The sequence below is a fragment of the Cryptomeria japonica genome, chromosome 9 (assembly GCF_030272615.1).
Source record: "Cryptomeria japonica chromosome 9, Sugi_1.0, whole genome shotgun sequence".
NCBI classification, from domain to species: domain Eukaryota; kingdom Viridiplantae; phylum Streptophyta; class Pinopsida; order Cupressales; family Cupressaceae; genus Cryptomeria; species Cryptomeria japonica.
The window spans coordinates 752,938,001-752,949,375 of record NC_081413.1 but is presented as its reverse complement, the minus strand read 5'-3'; the positions used below and the strand labels follow the sequence as shown (position 1 = coordinate 752,949,375).

At 35.0% G+C, this 11,375-nt stretch overlaps 1 protein-coding gene across 4 annotated transcripts; it reads left to right on the top strand.

Annotated features, from left to right (window-relative positions):
- Positions 1 to 475: 475 nt before the first annotated feature.
- LOC131064633 (uncharacterized) lies at positions 476 to 5,053 on the top strand. Of its 4 annotated transcripts, none has more exons than XM_059211173.1 (6): positions 476 to 655; positions 2,322 to 2,415; positions 4,081 to 4,220; positions 4,327 to 4,393; positions 4,482 to 4,541; positions 4,872 to 5,053. In XM_059211173.1, exons 1-5 carry the CDS (start codon positions 635 to 637, stop codon positions 4,496 to 4,498), a joined length of 339 nt encoding a protein of 112 aa, XP_059067156.1. In that variant the 5' UTR covers positions 476 to 634; the 3' UTR covers positions 4,499 to 4,541; positions 4,872 to 5,053. The 4 variants fall into 4 exon arrangements, with proteins under 4 accessions (XP_059067156.1, XP_057854813.1, XP_057854812.1 ...); XM_057998830.2 differs by having other exon boundaries at positions 478 to 710; XM_057998829.2 differs by lacking the exon at positions 476 to 655 and adding an exon at positions 724 to 1,055.
- Positions 5,054 to 11,375: the final 6,322 nt, after the last annotated feature.

Here is an 11,375-nt window from a genome sequence, read left to right as displayed (position 1 = left end):
ACTTGAAGTTTTAAGACATATTCAAACTATCTAATTAATTAGCCACACAAAAAAATAATAATATAATATTATTTATTTATCAATAATATATACATTTTTCTAATTAAAAAAAAATAATAAACATAAATGCCCTTCAAATTTAATGGCCAATCAAACCCCCATAAATTTAAAAAATCTATCCTTCACTTAACTAGGCCACCAATTAATCATTTCATACTTAAATACTAAAGCTCAATTTATTCTCGTTAAACTTCTCCACTAAAAGACAAATTCTCAATAGTGAAGACTAGAAAAAACAAACCGGCCAACTGACTAAAACAGTTTTACGAATTCAAATTTATTTTCAAAATTCATGTTATTTCTAATAAGCTGTCCCAATGAAAAGACAAATTCTCTTATCCATACGCATGAGTCTAAACTGCAGAAAGCGAGATTTGCTGAAAAGGAGTGCGGGTGTTCTGAATTCCAATGTTGTTCTCCATGTGGAATAACTTGAAGCCCATGTTGTGTCAAGTGGCTAAATTTACTACATTCTCTTTCAAATTGCCATTGATACATGTAATCTATGCCATGATGCAAGGGTAAAAACACCAGCGCAAAAGTTAAAAAATCATGAACATGTCAATGAAGAAACATGGATCTTATCTTGCCCAAGGTGGGTCACACTTATATCCAGAAAACAAATCCAAATCAACAACTCAATGTTTTGGGTAAGGAGGATTCCTGAATTCCACATGATCCAAATGAAATTCCAATAGATGAAAGACTCGCACATAGCCTATAAATATCTATGGCCATTGTATAAAATTAGGTATGAATGCAAGATCCGCTCAGCTCATTTTGCATGCTACTCTGTTTTTGCTCGGCTTTCGTAATTGGTTAGTTTTGGCTGTTGAATTGTGATGGAAGGTTCAGGCTCAGGCTCAAAAAGCTCATACTCAAGCAAGAGTCCTCCTATGGGGGCTCCTCCTGCTTCTTCCATATCTGAGCTCTTTGATGGGTGTGCATCCAAATCTAGTGGTGGGCATTTTGGGTTTGGTACAGAGTCCTCCAAGGTTGGTTTTACTCAACAAAGGGCAGGGGTAAGCTCTTCTAGCATAAGTTCATGAGGCATCTAAATGATTACACTGGGTGAAAGTTTGGGATGTTTAAAGCCCCCTTTTTATCTAGGGCTAAAACAGTGAATTTACATTAGTATCCTGTGTTTGATTGAAACTGGCGGCTCTTGGGCTTAGGATTTTAGTGTTCAGATATACGTGAATAGAGAAAATTTGAAGAAGTGCTAGTGGGTTCTATTTGATTGTGATACTAGAGAAAGTGAAAGTTTGGGGAATCTTTCTCCCCCCTGTTTGGTTCTATGTTCATTAGAACTATAGCATTAGATTAGCTTTGGTGGCCTTTGTTTGACTCTGGTGGTTTGTGGCTTTAGGATTTGAGTGTTATTATGCATGTTTAGCCAATTTGGTTGAATATGTGTCAGTATGTATGGAGAAAGTGAAAGTTTGGGGATTCTTTCTCCCCCCTGTTTGGTTCTATGTACATTAGAACTAAATCATTAGATTAGCTTTGGTGGCTTTTGTTTGACTCTGGTGTTTTGTGGCTTTAGGATTTGAGTGTTATTATGCATGTTTAGCCAATTTGATTGAATATGTGTCAGTATGCATGTTTTTGTTTTCCACTTTTTTTGTTTTTTTCCTGTCTGCATTAGTAGCCTATGTTTTGAATCTGGTAGCTTTTATAATTTTTTTCAATTTAAAGATATTTTAGCAGCTTTTAATTGATTTAATATCAGGAAAGGTGAATGTTTGGCAGTTTTACTGTCTGGGTTTCTTCGTGTGCGTTAGGGTTAAAGCACTAGATTAGAATTAGTAGCTTGTGTTTTGTTTCTGGTAGCTTAAAGCCTAATTATGGCCTTCGGCTTTAAGTGCGTGCATGTAAATTTAACCAATTTGAAGATGTTTTGGATGGTGTTAATTATGGTGCTAAGAAACATGAGGGTTTGTTATTTTATTTCAATCCGTGTTTCTACCATCTGCATTAGGGATAAAACCTAGGTTAGAATTATTGGCCGGGATTTGATTAAAAATGTTGGCTTGTGGCCTTATGATTTAAGAGCTTGTCTGCAAAGTTAAAGAATTTGAAGATGTATTGGTCATTTGATTATTGTGTCAGGAAAGGTGAAGGTTTGGTGATTTTGCAAATTATTGGCCTGGGTTTGAATCTGATGGCTTTGCTTGCCTTAGGATTTAAGTGTTACATGTAAAACAAACCAAATTGAAGATGTGTTAGTGGGTTTTTATCGATCCCTCATTCAATTGCAGGTTATGGGTAGAGTATCAAATCAAACTGAGGGGACTGCAATACGTAGACACAGTGAGGAGCATGACGTTGGAAGTTCTGCCCGTAATATGAATGGTATGCAAAATTTCTGCTTCTGTTTCTCATTGAAAATGTCTTGGGATTTACATTTGTGACAAACTCTTCCTGAGTTTCTTTCCAGCAAAGTGGCTGGATATGTTTTTGATTTAACAAATTAGTTCATATATACATACATATCTTATTAATGCGTGGAGAATGCTATATCAAGCTAGATTACTCTTCTTCTTAAAGGCCATATCTCAGGTTTATCTATTCTACCAAATTTAGCACAGGTCGCCATTGATATTGCTTCATCCCTAGTTGTAAGAAATGCAACCTGAGACTTGAATGTTTGTTTCCTGCATTACAAAATGGGTTTGGTATTATGAGTGTGCCATTTTTTGTTAGTAAATTTTCAAGCTTTTTACATGTCTTTCAGTCTTCCAAATCTTTATGAGTAATTGTAAGTTGAAAGTTGATTCACCCTTTGGCGTCTTGAGACAATGTTTGAACCATTCAGTGTTTCAAAGTGAGTTTCTACGACAATTTGTAGATTATATAATAGATATGTCCACACTCACATACAGACACACATACACACACATGTTTTCTGCTTAAAGATCTTTCCAACCTCATGTACTGCCACACTGCTATTGCCGTCATGTTCCTCACTACTTGTTTTTGGCAACACAGGCTCTGCCTTACCTATAAGCCCAGGTTGGCTGGACAAATTGCTCAGACATATGACGATGTCACTTTGATTTTGTTTGTGTTAATCTTTCAAAGCATGTTTTAGCCATCTAGTAGTGCACATTTGGTGGAAAATTTTTATTCATTCTATACAGTGCTTTCATTCTTATATAAGGAACAAGTCACACATCATGCACGAACAAATTTCTGTTGCCCCTTCTATTTCAATTACATTTAGAATCCTGCCCCATAAACCGTAACATGTAGTGAAGATGTCTGGCTCAGTGTTATAGAGCTCCAGGAGGAAGGTTTTGATCTCAGTTTGAATTATTTGTTGTTAATTGTAATGCAGTAAAAGTATGGCTGAAATGGCTTAGATAGTAATTTGGATGATTTTTGAGCATCATATCTTTTATGTCAAATTTCTCAATGTCATAGTACATTCTTGTTCATATATGCACAACAAAATGAATAAACTTTGGTCAATTATGCAAGTACACGACCTGATTTATAAGGGCACTGCCTCAATACTGTAGATATTTTATACTGTGCATAAAAGAGGAGACTGGAAAGAAGTAAAGATAGAGTAGTTTTTTTTGTTTTGTATCTCCTGAATGAGAACTTGCCTTCTTGGTTTCATTGGGTTTAACTTTAAGTACATCAATTGTTGAAATACAAGGCCACAAGTCAGCCTAATCACAAAAACAACTATGGTCTCATGTCGACATTGGCCTACAAGGCTAGAACATATTGTTACTATACTATGGGAGGATTACTTGTTGAAATCGAAGTACTGAAAGTTCATGATTTTGTTCAAGTTATTTTCATTTTCTTTCTGGTTGAAGTTTTCTTCTTGTGATTAAAAATGTCCTTTGTGCTTTTCAAGGTCCTGCACTTTTACAGTTTTTACATTTATTTACTTTTATAGGGATAACAATTTGAAGGTTTGGGAAGTGCAACTTTGTTTGCTTTTGAGGAAGGCATGAATTTTACTTCTTTTTCAATCTTGGAAGTTCTTTTCTATGTACACAGGTAGCAATTCACAAAAGGGTCAAAGCAATCATGGCAAGAGTCGGAGTCTAAGCGATGCTTTTCTTACTTCTTCTTTATGTTATGGAGGGCGTGATCTGTACAATGATCCTTCAACTGCAAAACCAGAAGGGTTGCATGGGGTCAGCACTCAATATCTTACCTTGGTTATAGTTCATCAATTTGTGACTTTAGAAACAGTGGTTTCAAACTAATTGATTTGCATATTAATTTTTTTTTAAATAACAGTTTAAAGAAGATAATATGGACGATGAAACAAACACACCCAAAGCTTCAAGAGGCAATTGGTGGCAAGGTATGGGATTTGATTTAAGCTTGAATGGTCATACTTAATATACTCATGCATTATTTTCCAACATCAGGCTTTGTTTTTACTGTTACAGGTTCACTGTATTATTAAAACTTCAAGTCAGACTATTTGCCTCCTGCATCAATTAGAAGAGGTATATATCCTGTTTAATATTCTTGAAATTTTTCTGATCCATCAGTTATCTAGAAGATGCCCATATGTATTATGTTGGTTTTCCTCTCTTCTTTAAGAATATGGTCAATAAAATTGAAAGGGGAATATTTTGCCTTATTATGTGATAGGACATGTTTATTGTTCATATTTAATGCCAACTTAGATATGACAATAAAATCCATGGTCCAAAAGTGTATCCTCCTTTTTAATGGTTGTTTACTTCTATAGTGTCATTCTTGTTTATTTTGTAACCAGTTCTTATTTCATAGAATTAGCAATTTTCAAGTCAGAAAAGTTGCTTATTTTTCAGGTACAGATGGAAATTACTAGCTGCACTCAGAAGTTCAACGAATTCAACAAGTTGTCAGATCATAAATTAATTGCTATCCTTCCGAACTGGATTGCTCTACTCTTTTGTAATATGGACTGCAGATTTTACGTTTGGTAGCTGCAGTTTTGTTTTGAATCCAAAGTTATACTTTTCTGAATGCATTTCAGTGTGTAGAATTTGTTATGTTTGTAAAAATGTAATGGTAGTGCAAAGAGCCCATTTTCTATAAGTTTTTTCTTTTCTGGACATTTTGATTGTGTGGCGAATGCCATTTCAAATTTCTTTTTTTGATGTTGATGTAAGACAAAACACCTCTTGCTTCCAAAACACAAAACTAAAACACTAAGAATGTTAACAAAGTAGAGACTCTGATACTAATGAAATAAGATTGCAACATAAAGAAAATCCATTCATAAATTCTCAAAATAAAACAATTTGATAATCACATTACAAGAATAGTCTTCTCACTGTCCTCTCAACTCAAACAGAAACTCACATTCCTCTGCAATTCCTTACGCTTTCCCTCTGGCAACTCCACTTCCATGTGATCCTAGCTCTTAATTCTGCTCACCCTCTTTTCTCTGTTTTCCTCTGTGCATATGCTCAACTCTGGTTTTAGTCATGCACCCTTATTCCATTTCTCACTACCTATGTTACTCCAATTTTTTGGGACGGGGGGACAGGTTTCTAGGACATAATTTATTTGGCCATTTTTGGGGATGGCAAGGGGCAGCTATAGAAAAAGTAGGGAAAATTTCAAATATATAGGGAAATTTCAAATATTCATACAATAACATTGATAAATCATTCATCATATGCATTATACATAGCAATTGAGTTGAATTGAGAGTTCAAATGAAAGTTGAAAATCATAAATTCATATGCATGATGTAACTTAATAGTTAATACATGAGGGGATGTTCCCTACCGTCCCCCCATCCTTGGGACATTTCTGTTTTCGGGATGCTTGGTTTTTACCCAAGAAATGCGTCCCTGGGTAACAATGCCCACTACACATTTTTTCCAAGGCGCATCATGGCCTTTACCCCTCTTGGTTCACCCTCTCCACAATTTATCTCCTATCTCCCTCTTATGCTTGTGCAATGAGAGTTTTTTCTTTTTCTTTTTATTTTTTTTGCACATACTACTCGCTATTGCCGCAACACCAAGCTTTTCCCACTGGTCTTGGGTTGTTCCTCCTCCCTTGCATTACTTCCTTTTCCTCTATTTATTAATGCATATGCCAATTATAGGTTGCATTCAATCTGACCGATGTCTTTCCAACTTTCATTGCGTTTCAACCTTCCTCTTGGTCGTTATTCTTCTTAATTATTTCTCTGCAGTCTTCTTGATGCCGTTTCAGATTTTTTTCTTTGCAATTCGATGGAGGTATAAATGGCCCTGCCGTTTTGGCTTCTCTATCTCTATTTGATGGATGCTTCTATACCCCTATGACCCTTCTATAAACAACTGGGAATTGAATGTGTTTAACACTTGGCATTCACATTTGTTCGAAGTTTCAAATGCGTTCCATTTTGTGCATGGACTGGTAGGATGTCCAAACTATGTTTCAAAACTCACATTTTACATACTTATCTACCAGGGCAATTGCAAACATTAATGTTCATGCTCTTGCATCAGACACCCATGGTAGAAAGAAAATGTTTCTTGAGTTGAACTCAGAAACATTTGTAGACACTATGCCTGTCTTGGATTCTTCTCTCTTCTTTGCCCACTGGAATCCTCTTGTTCATTTCTTTTGGCAACCTCATAACATTATTCCTTTTCATCCTCACTCCTCTTTTATCATTCATGAAATCCAAACTTTCAAATTTGACTTCCTACCAATACACACTATCAAAAGTAGATAAAACAAGTGAATTTGTACCTTCTCTTTCAATGAAATAAAGGTCTCCCATTATCTCTTTTGCTTTTATAACTTTTCCCTCTCCTTCCACCTTGTCTCCACTAATTTTCATTGTTTCATTGCCTTCTGAAAGACATGCTACTGTTGCAATCTGATTTCCTTCATTTAAAACAGCATTAGTACAATAATCAAGAGACTCAATTTCCACTTTTCCTAACAAGGAATCAAGATCACTAATCAATGGGCCTTCATATTGTTAGGCAATTTTTAGACTATAAATTTTAAAAATTTCATTTCCAAATCCTTGAAATGGGAACCTCCTAGCTGAAAATATCTCCAATCATCCTTAAGCATTGAGTTACTTGCCGTCTAGACATTATTTGTTTTCAAATGTTGATAATGAGTGATTAATGATCATATGCAAATCCCACTAGTGCAAGCTCACAACTTAATAACTTTTATACAGGGGCTGATGATAAATGTAAACTAAGGTTTGTTGCCACTTATGTCCAAGTTGGTAAGTTGATTCTATTTATAACATCATCGGCAATTTACCCAACTTTGCAAAGTTTTTGAAAAAGATGATACATTCTTATGAAAAAGTTAATTATATCGGTAATTTGGAGAAGTTGTCTAATTTTATTGAAACACCAATGGGAGATTGTATATTGCAAGTTATTCCTCCTGTCGGTCATTTCATGAAGTTTCCAAAGTTTCTAAAAAGACTGATAGGCTGAAGAATTCCTTACTTAGCAACCAGTTAAATCGGTTGAGTTATCAACTTTTGATAATAATCTAAATTGCCAATGGACAAGTGAAGGCATTTGTTTTGATTGGTACATCAGCTCTTTTGCCTTGTTGACAAAATGAAACAAAATGCCGATGGAGTTGTGGGTGATCGCCAATCCACCGAATGAGGAGTTGTTGGGAAATCCAATTGGCAAGTTTGTTTTAGTAATAAAGAAGCTGATACGTAAGTTAGTTATTATAGCTAACTTAGAAACATTACAAATGAGTAATAGAATGCATTTGAAGCTCTCAAATGGGAAAAGCATGCATTACAAAGCAACTCTAAGCTAACACCGTTGTTAGCTGTAAAACCAATTCCCATCAATCTCTGCGGTTATGGAAGACATGCATGTGCAATGTGGAAGCAGAGACTTGAAGCTCCTAAATTGTTTAATAGAATGCTTCAAATAATTGTCATCTCACATTGGCAGAATATGCACAAAACAGATTTTTTTTTGTTTTAAAAAATGCCTTAGAAACGTAAAGCAAATGCAATTGATGACTGTAAGACCAAATTCAAAAAGCTTTGCCAGCGTCCTCTATGTCAAGTGCTGAAATGGGGGACTGTTAGCAGGGATTCGTAGAGCATAAATAAGTCTGTGAACTGCTCGACAGAATGCCTCAAGAGGAGACCATTCAATGGTCCACAATGATTGGAGGATATGCCAAAATCGATATGTTGAAGAGTATTTATAAACCTTCAAGAAAATTATGTTTAGTTTATATGCAAATATTATAGTTGGAAATACACTGACAAACATGTATTCAAAACGTCAAATCTTTAACAACACACCTGAAATTATTTGATAGAAAGGCTCAAAGAGATGTCATCTTCTGGAATGCATGATTGTAGAATATGCGCTAAAAAGGATAGGTAGTTTATATGCTAATATTATAGTTGGAAATACATTGACAAACATGTATTCAAAACGTCAAATCTTTAACAACACTCCTGAAATTGTTTGATAGAATGGTTCAAAGAGATGTCATCTTTTGGAATGCATGATTGTAGGGTATGCGTTAAAAAGGATATGTACAATTTGGATTTGTTGAAAGGGCTTTAGAAACTTTTACGTAAATGCAATGAACAGGTGTAAAACCGAATTCTACAATATTTTAGAGCGTTCTCCAAGCTTGTGCATCAATAGAAGCTTTGCAATAGCACGTGGACATCCATTAAAGTGTGCTCTAGGAGAGACTTATGTTGGAAACTCTAATATCAACAGGTGTGCAAAATGTGGATACATAGTCAAGGCACATGAACGCACAACAAAGGGCCATGAACTATTTAACATGATGCCTCAAAAGAATGTTGCAGGATAACAAAAAAAAGGTGAAATGGCTTTAGAAAATTTTAAGCAAATGCAATTTGTAGACTTAAAGCCAGACACTAGGATCTTTCCTAGTATCCTTCGCAGCTTTGGGATAGGGAATGAACATGCATCAAAGTGCATTTGTATGGTGATTTTTGTCAAATATTATAGTTTGATAGCTCTCATAAACACGCATGCAAAATGTGGAATCATAGATCACCATAAGAGATGACACCTCAAGGAATGAAATGAATCAATTGTAGAATGTGTGCAAAATGGATTTTGCAAGCTTATGTTCTTTTTGTGGATATCCACGTGGAAGAGGGCAGATGGGGTGAGGTTCAAAAGATTAAAAGGATTGCTGAAAAATATAAGAATTAAAAGAATACTTGTATGCGGTTAGATGGAAATCCATTAAATAGCACATACTTTTGTTGCGACAGACAAATCATGTCCACACACAGGAAACCTTTATGAAGTTGTAGAATTCGTCTTGACAAATGAAGGCTACTGAGTATTTCACGATTTCATAGATCTCCTTAATGCCATAGAAAAGAAAGAAAAGAATTACTTATTTGCCCTCATAATAAAAACTTAGCACTCACATTTGATTTATTAAACTTGGATGCTTGGAACAACTATTACAGTTGTTTGGGACATTTAGGTATGTCGTCAAAATGTAATGGAACCCAAAGTTTCATGGAATGCTATAATTGCGACAAGCATGCAAAATGATGAAGCTTACACAAGGCAGGTGAAATGTTTAGCATAATGTTTCAAAGAAGTGTGGAGGCGAGTCAGCATAGAAGGTAAATGGCATACACTTCGGGCTATCGAACACTTTTTCTAGGTGCATAAAATTTCAATAAAATTGTGAATAAAACTTAAATTGCCAATTATACACAAAATAGATGCAACGGATTTAATGGAATACATAAGATAGCAGTGAAGTTAAGTACACAAAAACTGATTGTGCCTTATATTAACCTCCTCATTCATGAAATGTTATATTCATGAAAGGACAAGATGGTTATTGGATGCAGCTGAGGTTCGTGTTTTTGAAGGTCAAATTCTTGGTAAACAAATAACTCACAAATTGGAAGAAGACAAAAGTGGCATACATATCAATGATGAACTCATCATGGAAGATGAATAAAATTAGAATGTGAGATTTGTTGGAACACTTCTTAACAAAGTGCAATGCATGAACATAATGACTAACATCTTTGAGAAGAGGTTTCAAAGCACTATATTTTGAGAATGGCTTGGGTAAGTGAAGCATCGGTAATGCAAACTTAGGTTTTACTCTTTATATTGATCCTTCTACTTGGAGACTTGATGATCATGACACAAAGAGGAATATTGGTGTTATTTGAAATTTGTTTTTTTCTCAAAAATCCCACAAAGATGTAGATAAGTAGGTTTCCTCCAAGACCAAGTTCTCCATGATTGCAAGAAGCCACATTGCCACTTCAACAACTTGGCCAATATCTCACTTTTATCTTTGATGTTATGAGTTTCAATTATCTTTTTGTAAAAGTGACTTATGTCACCCATTGTAAGTACTAGTTATAAAATTGACTTCATTTTTGTTAAAGTTAGGTAAATCCTAACTTGTTCTAAAAAACGGTAGTTATTAGAATTGATCACTTAGGTGGTTATTCTAATTGGTTATGCTAAGTGGTTACCTAGGTGGTGACCCTAGGCAGTTATGCTAAGTGGTTACCTGGTAGTTGCTTTCTAAAAGCCTATAAACGTAGGCTATTTTTAATGTAAAAGGGGAGAATCTGATAGAGGGGAACTCTAGAGAAATTCCTACAGAGACATTTTGATGATTTTTGGTGTTCACACTTTGTACCTAAGAGCTTTTGAACTTGTATATTTTCAAAAGGATAATAAAGAGTGCATTTGATTCATATGTCTTGAATGTACTCATGAGTTATAGTTATTGTATGTTAAATTGATAACCCCTTTGTGTATTTGTGTGATCCATTGGTTTTTAATTAAAAGATGTAATTGATGAAACACAATCATACCTTGGTATCTTGGTTTCAATGTGCTTAGGTAACTTGTTTCTTCATATGTCAAAATATGTTTTCCTTCTTTCATCAGCATTGCATATCAAAACATATTTTGTGCTTAAACCCCCTGTAGTCTATTATCAATTTGAAATCCTATTTGGTGTTTGTTTGTCTATCATTAGGGTTTTTGTTATTCATCTTGTTTTAGTTTTATGTTTTCTCCTTTATCTACTTTCAGGTTAAAAGTGCACAAAAATTACAAATACCCCCATCATACGAGGGAGCTGCCCCTCTCAAACGCAGAGGAAGATTGGTGTTCCGCAATGATCTCTCCCACTATTGGCACGGTTGTCATTGCTCTTCAGGAAAACACGTTCAATTTTGAAGATGAATTCACAGTGACAAATCTGTTTACCAACACATTTGTACTATATTCAAACAAAAAGTCATCAAAAAACCCTTCATTTACCTCCACATCATGTCCCTCAAATTC